Below are 13,516 nucleotides of genomic sequence, written 5' to 3' on the forward strand. Positions count from 1 at the left end.
GAAAATGTTTCCAGAGATACTTTAAACAATTATATACACAAGGGCCACAGAAAGAGATTGATATAGATCAATTTTTAAAAACAAATGGACTACAAAAAATCTCTCAAGAAAATAAGTTAACGTTGAACTATAAAATAACAGAACAGGAGGTAGAAGGTGCTATCCAGAATATGCAACTGGGTAAATCTCCAGGGCTGGACGGTTTAACTTCAAGATATTATAGATCTTTGAAAGATTGGATAATTCAACCACTAAAGGAAGTTTGTAATGGAATTTTGGAGGGGGGAAAAGCACCAGCGCCGTGGAAGGAAGCTTACATTACACTTATACCGAAAACTGAGTCTGAGAAGACACAACTTAAGAACTACCGCCCCATATCTCTGCTTAATGTGGATTACAAAATCTTTGAAGATATTTTGGCTAAAAGATTAAAAAAAGTACTAGTGGAAGAGATAAAGACCAAGCAGGCTTTCTCCCGGGCAAACACTTGTCTGACAACACGAGGCATATCATTAATATTTTAGAAAAATTACAAGTGAACATTAATACTAAAGCAGTTTTGATATTTGTGGATGCGGAGAAAGCTTTTGACAACATTTCTTGGAGTTTTATGAAGAAAAATCTTCAAGGGATGGGGTTGGTCAAGGTTTTGGAAATGGTATAGGTGCAATTTATTCAGAACAAAAGGCTAAACTAATTGTTAACAATGTGGTGACGGAGGAATTTAAGATAGAGAAAGGGACACAACAAGGTTGCCCAATTTCCCCATTGCTCTTTATTTAGGTCCTGGAGGTTCTCCTAAATATGATCAGAAGGGACCAACTGGTTAAAGGTATATAAGTTGGAGCCAAATTGAAAGCTTTTGCAGACAATCTAATACTGATATCACAGGAGCCAGAATCTAGTACTAAAAGAGTATTGGAATTGATTCAAGAATTTGGTCAGGTTGCAGGATTTAAGTTGAATAAGTTAAAAACTAAAGTTCTAGAGAAAAATCTAACACCGATTGAGAAAGAGAGGTTTCAGACGGAGACAGGTTTAACATTGGTTAAGAAAGTAAAATACCTGGGGGGTTAATATGACTGCTAAGAACTTGAATTTATTTAAAGATAACTATGAAAAATGTTGGTCAGAAGTGAAAAAGGATTTAGAAATATGGTCAAATTTGAAGCTTTCCTTGCTAGGCCGTATTGCTGCTATAAAAATGAATGTATTGCCCAAGAATGTTGTTTTTGTTTCAATCATTGCAAATTTTGGACAAAATGGACTGTTTCAAGAAGTGGCAGAGAGATATTTCCAGATTTGTCTGGCAGGGCAAGAAGCCCAGAATAAAATTTAAAATACTAACTGATGCAAAAGAAAGAGGTGGATTTGCCCTGCCAGACCTTAGACTTTATTATGAATCAGCAGCATTTTGCTGGCTGAAAGAATGGCTGCTTCTTGAGAACACAGACATTTTGGATTTAGAAGGTTTCAATAATGTATTTGGGTGGCATGCATATTTGTGGTATGACAAGGTCAAAGCGCATAAAGCATTTAAAAACCATATTGTCAGGAAAGCATTGTTCAATATCTGGATAAGATATAAAGATTTGCTTGAAAATAAAACCCCAAGGTGGCTATCACCGATGGAAGCGAAGGCTCAGAAAAAGCTCAATATGGAGGCCAAATGGCCGAAATATTGGGAGATTTTGGAACAAGAAGGAGATAAATTGAAATTGCAGAGTTTTGAGAAACTTAAAAGATAAAGTGCGAGATTGGCTCCATGATTATCAAATAAGGGAGGCTTATAATCTGGACAAGAAAATTGGCTTCCAGGTGGAAAAATCAAAATTGGAAACAGAACTGTTAGATCCCCAAACTAAGATATTATCAAGAATGTATAACTTGCTGTTGAAATGGAATACTCAGGATGAAACGGTGAAATCTGCTATGATAAAATGGGCACAAGATGTCGGACATAACATTATGTTGGCTGACTGGGAACAGTTATGGACCACAGGTATGAAATTTACAGCATGTAATGCCTTAAGAGAGAATATTATGAAAATGATATACAGGTGGTACATGACACCAGTCAAGCTTGCAAAAATCTACCATTTGCCTGATAATAAATGTTGGAAATGTAAAGAAAATGAAGGTACATTCTTTCACCTCTGGTGGACGTGCTCAAAGATCAAGGCTTTCTGGGAGATGATATATAATGAAATGAAAAAGGTATTTAAATATACCTTCCTCAAGAAACCAGAGGCCTTTCTCTCGGGCATGGTCGGCCAATTGGTGTTAAAGAAGGATAGAACTTTTTTATGTATGCTACAATAGCAGGAAGAATACTCATTGCAAAGTATTGGAAGACACAAGATCTACCCACCCTGGAAGAATGGCAGATGAAAGTTATGGACTATATGGAATTGGCGGAAATGACCGGCAGAATCCGAGACCAGGGAGAAGAGTTGGTGGAAGAAGATTGGAAGAAATTTAAAGACTATCTACATAAACACTGCAAAATTAATGAATGTTAGAATGATGTTGGCATGAAGTTAAGTGGTTCTAGCAGCAATGCTATAAAGGAGTATGTAAAAATGGATTGTTATCAGATGAGAATGTAAAGATATACAGTGGTACCCCGCAAGACGAACGCCTCGCAAGACGGAAAACCCGCAAGACGAAAGGGTTTTCCATTTTGGAGGCGCTTCGCAAAACGAATTTCCCTATGGGCTTCCTTCGCAAGACGAAAGCCCATAGGGAAATCTCCTGGACAGCGGGGAAGTGCAACGCGTCTTCCCCACTGTCCTCGGACCTCCTCCGAAGGCTGGCGGTGGGGCGGAGAGACCTCCTCCCGCCGCCAGGCTTCGGAAGGTTGTAAAGCAGCCCCCCGCGACCCTCTCCCGGCTGGAGAGGTGACGCGCGCCTATGGCAGGAGCCTCCATAGCCGAGCGTCACCTCTCCAGCTGGGAGAGCGCGCGCAGGGCTAAAGCAGCCCTCCGCGACCCTCTCCCGGCTGGAGAGGTGACGCGCGCCTATGGCAGGAGCCTCCATAGCAGAGCGTCACCTCTCCAGCCGGGAGAGCGTGCGCAGGGCTAAAGCAGCCCCCCACGACCCTCTCCCGGCTGGAGAGGTGACGCGCGCCTATGGCAGGAGCCTCCATAGCCGAGCGTCACCTCTCCAGCCGGGAGAGCGTGCGCAGGGCTAAAGCAGCCCCCCGCGACCCTCTCCCGGCTGGAGAGGTGACGCGCGCCTATGGCAGGAGCCTCCATAGCCGAGCGTCACCTCTCCAGCCGGGAGAGCACGCACGGGGCTAAAGCAGCCCCTCGCGACCCTCTCCCAGGTGACGCGCGCCTATGGCAGGAACCTCCATAGGTGCGCGTCACTTCTCCAGCCGGGAGAGCGCGCGCGGGGCTAAAGCAGCCCCCCGCGACCCTCTCCCGGCTGGAGATGTGACGCGCGCCTATGGAGGCTCCTGCCATAGGCGCGCGTCACCTCTCCAGCCGAGAGAGCACGCACGGGGCTAAAGCAGCCCCCCGCGACCCTCTCCCAGGTGACGCGCGCCTATGGCAGGAACCTCCATAGGCGCGCGTCACCTCTCCAGCCGGGAGAGCGCGCGCGGGGCTAAAGCAGCCCCCTGCGACCCTCTCCCGGCTGGAGATGTGACGCGCGCCTATGGAGGCTCCTGCCATAAGCGCGCGTCACCTCTCCAGCCGGGAGAGGGTCGCGGGGGGCTGCTTTAGCCCCGCGCACGCTCTCCCGGCTGGAGAGGTGATGCACGCTTATGGAGGCTCCTGCCATAGGCGCGCGTCACCTCTCCAGCCGGGAGAGGGTCGCGGGGGGCTGCTTTAGCCCTGTGCACGCTCTCCCGGCTGGAGAGGTGACGCTCTGCTATGGAGGCTCCTGCCATAGGCGCGCGTCACCTCTCCAGCCGGGAGAGGGTCGCGGGGGGCTGCTTTAGCCCTGCGTGCGCTCTCCCAGCTGGAGAGGTGACGCTCGGCTATGGAGGCTCCTGCCATAGGCGCGCGTCACCTCTCCAGCCGGGAGAGGGTCGCGGGGGGCTGCTTTAGCCCCCCGCGACCCTCTCCCGGCTGGAGTGGTGACGTGCGCCTATGGAGGCTCCTGCCATAGGCGCGCGTCACCTCTCCAGCCGGGAGAGGGTCGCGGGGGGCTGCTTTAGAGAGGTGACGCTCGGCTATGGTGGCTCCTGCCATAGGCGCGCGTCACCTCTCCAGCCGGGAGAGCGCGCGCGGGGCTAAAGCAGCCCCCCGCGACCCTCTCCCAGCTGGAGAAGTGACGCTTGACTATGGCAGCAGCCTCTGAAGGCTGCTCCGAAGCCTGGCGGGGGGGCGGAGAGACCTTCTCCCCGCGCCAGCCTTCGGATGCCTGTCCTGAAGACTTGGGGTGGGAGAAGGGTTTTCCTTCCCACCGCCAACATTCAGAATGCTTTTCTGAATGTTGGCGGTGGGGAGGAAAAACCCTCCTCCCACGCAAGCCCCGGGAACAGAGGGAAAGCGCTGCGCGCCTTCCCCTCTGTTCCCGTACCTGTCCTGAAGGCTTGCGGTGGGGAGAAAAGTCCTTCTCCGCACCGCCAGCCTGGCAAGCGGTTTCCATAGGAACGCATTAATTGATTTTCAATGCATTCCTATGGGAAACCATGCTTCGCAAGACAAAAAACTCGCAAGAAGAAAAAACTTGCGGAACGAATTAATTTCGTCTTGCGAGGCACCACTGTAATACATTCAGGTAGAGGAATAAGATAAAAACAAGGATGGAGAAGATTTGCTGATTTAACTAACTGAACTGGAATACAAAAAAGGGAGGTGTGAGGAGGTCAGGGAAACAAGTAAACGAAAGATAAGATATGAAAAGATTGATTTGATTTTAATTGTTTTTTGCTTTTCTGTATTTTGTATTTTTTTCTTTTCTCTCTTTTTTTTTCTTATTTTGCAACTTTTTTGTAATCTTTCTTTAAACTTTAATAAATATCTTTAAAAAAGAAGAAGAAGAAGAGAAGACTCCCTGGAAAAGACTCTGATGTTGGGAAAGATAGACGGCACAAGGAGAAGGACGACAGAGGACGAGATGGTTGGACAGTGTTCTCGAAGCTACAAACATGAGTTTGATCAAACTGCGGGAGGCAGTGGAAGACAGGAGTGCCTGGCATGCTCTGGTCCATGGGGTCACGAAGAGTCAGACATGACTAAACAACATACAAACATTATGTACAATCTCTTAACAGGTAGAAAAAACAAAATGATTGAAAATAGAAAATTTATAAAGAAAGAAAAAAATAAAGAATTAAAAAAGATAAGAAACCAAGAAATAATAGTAAGGAAAAAAGACAAAGTTATTTACATAGTAAAACTACTCATCGGCACAATCATTCCCATCCCGCTCATTCTACTGTTTGATATAAAAAACTTTTAAAAACAGGCTTACATTATATAATACCATTTCTTTCTGCTTTGTATACATTCCTTTGATCTCTTTCTTTACAAATATTACTCAATTTCTGCTCATATGGAGTTATTTGTACAATAAAGTTTTACATAATTCTGAAATATCATCCATTCTCTATTTGTTTTTGTTTCCATATTCCTCTAACTGATCTCGTCAGTTTTGCTAATTGTAGATATCATAACATGAGTATCTGCCAATCTGTAATCTCTGGGTGCGTTTCATTTTTCCAGCTCCTTGCTATAAGGGTTCTAGCTGCTGTTATACCATACATAAACAATGATCTTATAACTTTTTAAATTTCTGATGGTAATATACCAAGTAGGAAAATCTTTGGGTTTTTTTTAAAAAAGTAATTTTAAATAGTTTCTTAAACTCGTTCTAAATATCATTCCAGTATTTGCCAATGGCTACACAGGTCCACCACGTGTGATAGTATGACCCCCTCCTTTTTTTTACATCTCCAACAGGTTGATGTTTTCCCTTTCTACATTTTAGCAAGCTTTTTGGGGGGTAAGATGCCATCTATATACCACTCCCTGCAAGGCCTTTCCCACCTGGCCTAGGGGGCGGGGCCCAGACTCACCCAGCCCTATTTAACATGTATTCTGTAGTTGACCTCCTTTGTAATGTGTTGTTTTGAAATCTTTAAGATAATAGTTTAGTTTTCTGTTACGTTGCTTTGACCGTGTACTCTATATTTCACTTTTTCACATTGTTTTATTTACCGTATTTTTCGCTCTATAACACGCACCCGACCATAACACGCATGTAGTTTTTAAGAGGAGGAAAACAAGGAAAAAAATATTCTAAACGAAACAGTGGATGTATGATTTTTGTGGTTCATTCTATGGCTACAGACATGTGATCTGATGGTGAGTTTGGAGTAGCCCAATGCAAAAATCCTGAGGATCCATGTGGATCTGTGCTTTGTAACCGCATTTTTGCACCACTGCGGCCCCAGGCAACAGTGAGTGCGTGATTTTTTGGTGCAAACTGTAGCTATGGACATGCTATGTGATCTGATGGTGAATTTGGGGTGACCCAGTGCAAAAATCCCTAGGATCCATGTGGAGCTGTGCTTTGTAACCACGTTTTAAGTTGGGAGGTAAGGAAAGCACTCAAAGGACAAGGAGCACGCGTGGAGTGTGTGGAGAAGGATGCTGCTAATCATGCAGAAGATCGGTTTTAGGGGTGAAGGCTCCTCTCCTCTCCCTCTTTGCTCCTTTAAAGCAAGCAGGCTCTGCTTTTCTTCCTCCTCCCTGGCTCCCCCCCCCCCCCCCAGCTTAGCGAGCTGAAAATCTTTCCTGCTATTTAGTGAGCTGAGTGTTGAGGAGAGAGGGACAGAGAGCCTGCTTGCTTTAAAGGAGCCAACCGGACACTCGTATAAGCGGCTCCTCTCCTCTCCCGCTTTGCTCCTTTAAAGAAACAGTTGTTGGGCAACAACTCCCATAAGCCTCAGCCCAGATGGTCAAGGTTGATGAGAGGTGTAGTTCAAAAGCTCAAGGGTGGAAAATCTCACCCGTATACAATCCCGTATACAAATAGCCAATTCAATTTCCTAGCTGCCAGCCTTTATGTGGCCAAAATGGAACCCTTCTTCCAAGGAAGAGAGGGAGGTACCAGTAACCTTGAGGCAGCTCCATTGGTTACGTATATCCAATAAATTTTTAGGTGAGGGGAAAAGATAGCCAAAGCCACGCAATGAGAACTGCACATGGTCTGTGGATACAGAAAACTGGCTGTGGGGGTGGGGCGCTGGTTGACAGCAGGAAAGGAAAACTGGAGAGGGATGGATAGCAGTGGAGTGTGCTGGAAAAGGGTAATGTTTTGGATCAGAAGCACTCAGTGCCTCAGCATTTTCATCCATGTCTTTACTGGACAGGCTGCTCTGGTGCTTATCACTGGAGACAGAGAGAGTACCTTGCCTTCAACTTCTTCTCAATGGCAGCATTCACCTCCCATCATCCACAGCCATAGATGACGATTGCTGAGCCTGATGGGGGTTGTAATTCAGCAACATCTGGAGGGCCAGAGGTTCCCACACTTACCTGCAGGCTCCATCCTAAGACCGAGTTCATCAGAGTTGGGTCCTTGTTGACTAAGAGCCCCGGGGATGATGGGAGTTGTAGTCCAACAACATCTAGGGACCCAAGACTGAATGACGTCGGCTTGTAGGATATATTGTTGCCTAGGCTAAGCAGTCCTGGGTCTTGTGAGGAGGCCACACGTATACCACCTTGAGTTTCATGATGGAAGAAAGGAAGGATATGGCAGCAGAAAAGTAGAATGTTTCTTAAATAAGGCCCATGGTTGCTTTTTGCTAAGTCCTGCTATATAGGCCCGCAGGACTCCGTCTCATGTTGGATTTTTGGCAGGGATGTGTGTGTTGCCAGGATACTTTTTTCAACCTGCTTTCATTCTTTCTGTGTAAAGAATGTTAATCATTTTAACTGATTTTAATAGCATTATCATATTGCTTTTAACTGCTGAGGGTGGGGCCTTATAGTGAAGGGTGGCAACAAAATAATAATCTGAATACAGTGCTCTACATTGGGATACAAAAGGAGCAAGCTAGAATGAGTTTCGTTTTCCTAACTGGGCTCCCAGAATTGTTTCCTATGGTAATGACACACGGCATGAACCTCGCAGAAGTGAGTGAAAAGCAAAAAGAAACCTATTCAAGAATCCAGTTAGTTAGCTAACTTGACCGTGGCAGAAATGCATTTTCCCACCTTCCCTTGAAACAGCCTTGCCCTACAGTGCTGTGTCACAAGCTGTGCATGGCAACGGTCCCAGATCTCTGAAGGCAGGCAATGGAGACGAGTGCTGTGTTGCCCTGTGAGGAACACAAAACGGCACTGGAGGCTGCCATTGTGGGCTCCATTGTGTTCACTGTCACCCCTGATTGCTTGCCTTCTCCACATCCACGCCACATTTAAATCACTCTAGTACCACTTCAGTCAGTCATGGATTCTCCCAAAGCATTCTGGGAGCTGTAGTGAGTCTGGCTGGCTGTTGCTGCTTGTCACTGTTCACTGTTTCTGTTTGTCTGTGAGGAGAATACAGGACACTGCAAAAGACACAGGGTGCCATAAGCCAGACAGAGAGTGATCCCTCCCTATACATGTAAATAGACTTCTGTTCAGGAGATTTCTGTATAGAGAACTCTTTATAGAGGGGAAAATAGGGAGTAAGTGAGGTTGGAGTGGAACCATGTTCGCATAAATATGACAATGTAAAATATGCTCTCCATTGTTACGTTGTAAGGATTTTAAGGTACCTGTGACCAACTCAAATAGTGTCCAAGAATTGACAGACGTAGCAGTGGAGAAAAAGAAAGTGATGTTTATTGCTGAGCAGTAATTGACCCAGTGGAATCCTTTCCAAAAGACTGTGCCCCGGGCCCTAGGGCCCAGAGGCTTTATACCTGAGTACATACATAATAGATCATGACATAATTGGATACAATTGCAAATGGCAGCAAAAATAAAGCTAATGAGTGCATTCAAGCCTCCCTCTTGATCATGTAAAGAGTTCCCTCCCGACTTCTGCTTTTACAGTTTGAACATGCAGTCTTAACCTTTCCCCTGATTATGGCGAGGAGGGAGAAACAAAACTTAGACGAAAGGGACTTCGAACGTTGCTCCTATGCGGCCATCTGTTACTGGGACATTCTGCGGTTAGCATCTTCCTGTTTCACTGCTCAGACCCTGTCTGAATAAGGGGGGGAATGTGCCAGCACATCAGATTTATTGCTTCCCCCCTTATGTTCAGTGAGATAGGGAGAGAACAAGGAGGGGTACTTGGACAAAGTTCATTTTGGATTTTTCAGATCTAAGCAATTTGCTATTAAGCTAAGCAGAAGCTTTCACGATTCAAACATGAATTATAAAATAATTGTAGAAATATCTGGTTATACATGGATATATAGATAACTGATAACTGATTATATGTATAACTGATTATATGAGAAGCATAAGGGTAAAATTCCTCCAGGTCCTGCTTCATAAATTTATATTAAAATAATTCATTCAGTTACCCAGAAGAGTCATTAGGCTTTTTTTGCTGTAAGCTACTTCATACATTGTAAGAAGTGGGTCAGGAAACCCTTGATCCCGCTCCTTTAAATACCGAATGGGACTCCTAAATAAATATGAATAGGCCCAGGCTGTATAAAAACTGGTATAGGCACCATACTGAGATTTCTGTAACTACTCCATACAGGGCATGTTATAAGGTGATAGTAAATCTGCTGCATACATGTTATCTATGTGCTTTGTGGAGTATGTTTGGGGGCTTAGAGGAAATTTCCTCAACTACAACCCAAAACGTCTTATTTACCTACCACATATTGCCTGCCTCTTAGGTGCAAAAAAAGTGGCAGCCCTAATTCCTAGACTGGCCCTGTGCAGGATCACATTCCATGGCTTTCCAATGAAGCTGCATTGAAGAATGTTAATGGATGAGAGAGGCTGCTGTTTTTAAAAATGTTTTTATTAAATTCTTGGGTACACCCAGAGTCTCTGTTTTCAAGTCACAGAATCCTTCAAACAAATCAGTCCTATTCAGAGTGAGACAGTACTGTTCTAGACAATATGGAGTTGGGGGGTGGTGGAAGAAAAGTGGGAAGAGAGAGGGAAGGAAAGCGGGAAAGAAATAAACATTTCATTCATTTCTATAGTATGTGAGCTTTTGTGTCAGCGTCAGGTAAACAAGTATTTTATTTTTATTGGCAGTGGGAGAGACCAGAGGGCTCAGGAAGGTGGTCGGTTACAGGATATTCGTCAAAGCAACGACCAATCTCTGTGGTGTTTCAGAGTGACCCCCAATGGCTGTTCACACATGCGAGGGAGCCATTGCCTGCTGCAGTCAACATGTGGCGACCGTGTGTGTCTAAAATCCCAGGAGGCAGAGACCCAAATCTGGACCGAGACAAGGGGATAGCAGATCTCTAGCTAGGGATTGACCTGTGGGAATGTTTAGAAAGGAAGGAAAGGATATATTATTTGATGATATCCATACTAACTTGTGTTATCAAGTTCTCTATCTTAGCATAATTCAAACATTCTCCTTTTCAAATTTGCACAGCGGTAAGCTCGTTGCAGGCTCATGTGAGCCTTACTATTTAAGATTCCTGGTAAGATCCCTTGTTATCCCTCTTTAAAAGTGTAGACACGACAATCTTATTAAAATCAATATACAGGTAGTTTACTCATTTTCATTCAGTTCACAATTAGATTCCTGAAGGCAGGCTTATGTTACAAAAGTATATCTATATCTATACATTAACTATCATACAAAGGAGTTCGTCCCAAGTGATTGCGACTGAGCAGTCACTTCTCCTAACACATAGAGAGAGAGAAATGGAGAAGAAAGAATGACGTACATGGAGGAGGCAGAGATCCAAATCTAGACTGAGACAAGGGGATGGCGGATCTCCAGCTAGGGATTAACTCCAGCTCATTCTGCCCCCTGACTAGAAAAATCATGTCCCCCACAAAAAAAGCCCACCCTGAGATTCCTTCCTCTTTCACTCTCCAATTTTACAAAGGCAAATTCCTATTATGCAGCCCTGTATGGAGAAGCTTTTAATGCTGATGTTTCATTGGTTTTTAATCTCTCTCTCTCTCTCTCTCTCTCTCTCTCTCTCTCTCTCTGTGTGTGTGTGTGTGTGTGTGTGTGTGTGTGTGTGTGAGAGAGAGAGAGAGAGAGAGAGAGAGAGAGAGAGAGAACCTTCAGGGAGAGGCCCCTGTCTCTTCTTTGCAACAAGGATGAATCAGCTGCAATATTCCCACACTTGACCCACCGCTTCCGTGCCTGCTCTCTCTCCACCCCCAACCCTAATTATGGGTATTGCATTGCACAACCCCCCCCCAAAGCTTGCTGCACCCCGAGGCGCTTTGCACTCACCCTATTCCTTGCAAGACAAGGGCAGAGGGGGCCGGTCAGCTGTTCAGCTTAAGCCCCACGCCGTTTCCCAAGTCAGTATCGAGCAGCAGCACCCTCCCCTCTAGCAGCTTGCACTCTCTGCCTTTAACCCTTAAGGCAACGAGCATCTGTTCCCTATTATACTCAAAGCCCAGGTTCCCTCCCTTCTCTCCCCATTGGCTGGGTACTGCAATTATCCCGCCCCCGGAAATATCTTGCCTCCCAGGCGGGGGCTTCCATTCCCGCCCCCGCTGCCCAGGGTCGCCGACATCTCCAGGATTTCGTGTGAGTGCAAAGCCAGCGGCGGGGAAGGAGGGAAGGGGCTTGGCAAGGGGTGGGGGTCCAGGATGAGAAGCCCCGGGACGGGGAGAAGAAGAGAAGGGAGGAAAGGGAGCTGTTTCTCTTAATGGGGCCTTGAAGGTGGGGGGGGGAGGGGTTTCCGCTGTGGAAAGAGAGAAGCTTCTTCCTGCCCGGATCTGGTGCAAAGGGAGTTGCAGGGAAGGAGGCGGGAAAGGGGAGAGGGCAGACCAGGCTGGCCATAGTAGTAATAATAGTAATAATACTATGATATTTATACCCCCTCATTGTCTGGGTTTCCCCAGCCACTCTGAGCGGCTTCCAACAAAATAAGAAACTCCAAACATCCAAGTCTTCCGTTTTGTAGAGGAGATGGGGACATGGATTGCTGGATGGCAGAGGGAGAAAGAGGAAAAGATGGGGAGGAAAACAAAGCCAGGGGGGTCCTGGCAGGAAGAAGGAAGGAAGGGGGGAGGCCTTCTCCAAAGCAGCTTTTTGTTCCTTGAACTCCTTGCATAAAGTAGTGGGGGCAGGTTTGATGAGGCCCTGAGCTACTGGAGGTCATGGGGCCCTTTATATGTCCAGCTGTTCTTTGTCAACAACTATTTGTCGCTGTTTTTTGTGTTGAATATAGGCTGCATGGTAATTTATGGACCTAATAGGTATCTAAAACTATTTGCACATAACAAAATCCGCATTTTCTCAAAGTAATTGTTGAACTGAAATACAATTGAGAAGTATATTAATAGTGAAATACAATTAAGTATATTAATAGTGAAATAATTATTAAGCTCTAACTTAAAATGATTTTGTTATTCATAACAAACTTAATGCAAACACATTGGCATTTGGCAATAACAAAAGTTCCTTTAGAAACACAGTTTACAAAAAATCATGATCTAGTCCTAGAAACTTGCTATAACTTGAAAATATAATAGGTGTAAATATACAGTGCAGACAACTACTAATAATAAATACCTTTATTAATATGAATTTAATTGTTATAGCCTGTACAATGTAATTGTAGTTAATGCAATGCATTTTTTTATATCAGTCTCAATATTACCATAATAGTCCACATTCTTCATTGGGACAGCAGACCTTTGTACCCTGTTACACTTAGTGAGTGTAAAAGACAGTATTTCTAGTAATATGTCACAATTTTAAATAATACCAATACTATACCCACCTGTACATAAAAATTATTTTACAGGACTAATTGTATTACTGCATCTACCCAATACCCATTCAACTGTATAATTTTATCATGATTCATTGTGTACTGTGTATACAAACAGTACAGAAACATGATCTAAATTACAATACTTTCTTGCCTTTGCCAAAGCAAAGTCACTGATGATATCAAATGATAAACTGCTTAGCTTGTCACTTTCTATATACATGAGGCTGAAGTAATTTATCTTGAGACATTGTTGTTCCAAATTCGTTTTTTATCCTCTTCAGTCAAGAAACGGATCTTTACAAAAGGCAATTTGCAATCATCATTCAGAGGAACATTCTCAGAATTGTTTCTACATTAGGGAATGCTGACTGGACACTGTTGTTGTTCTTTAGTCACTTAGTCGCGTCTGACTCTTTGTGACCCCATGGACCAGAGCATGCCAGGCACTCCTGTTTTCCACTGCCTCCTGCAGTCTTGTCAAACTCATGTTAGTAGCTTTGAGAGCACTGTCCAACCATCTCGTCCTCTGCATATAAGTTAAATAAGCAAGGAGACAATATACAGCCTTGTCGTACTCCTTTCCCAATTTTGAGCCAATCAGTTGTTCCATATCCAGTTCTAACTGTTGCTTCTTGTCCCACATAGAGATTTCTCAGGAGA

At 44.8% G+C, this 13,516-nt stretch overlaps 2 protein-coding genes and 1 long non-coding RNA gene across 5 annotated transcripts in view; 2 read left to right on the forward strand and 1 right to left on the reverse strand.

The window, feature by feature from the left end:
* The window catches only part of LOC114589697 (uncharacterized), a 65,823-nt gene that overhangs the window by 41,283 nt on the left and 11,024 nt on the right, over nt 1-13,516 (forward strand). The window contains exon 5 of the mRNA XM_077920804.1: nt 7,059-7,064. Within this exon, the coding sequence (XP_077776930.1) occupies nt 7,059-7,064 (6 nt within the window). The remainder of the gene's footprint in view (nt 1-7,058; nt 7,065-13,516) is intronic.
* Nucleotides 9,925-11,499, reverse strand: LOC114589696 (uncharacterized). Its single transcript, XR_013391073.1, has 2 exons — nt 11,359-11,499; nt 9,925-10,415 (listed from the first exon to the last, which is right to left on the reverse strand). It is a non-coding gene; the product is annotated as an uncharacterized LOC114589696 (long non-coding RNA).
* LOC114589659 (uncharacterized) overlaps nt 11,637-13,516 on the forward strand; it is a 121,248-nt gene continuing 119,368 nt past the window's right edge. For all 3 annotated transcript variants that reach the window (XR_013391062.1, XR_013391063.1, XM_077920762.1), the window contains exon 1: nt 11,637-11,661. The gene's annotated coding sequence lies outside the window, so the exon portion shown is untranslated. The remainder of the gene's footprint in view (nt 11,662-13,516) is intronic.

The sequence above is a fragment of the Podarcis muralis genome, chromosome 2 (assembly GCF_964188315.1).
Source record: "Podarcis muralis chromosome 2, rPodMur119.hap1.1, whole genome shotgun sequence".
Classification (NCBI taxonomy): Eukaryota; Metazoa; Chordata; class Lepidosauria; order Squamata; family Lacertidae; genus Podarcis; species Podarcis muralis.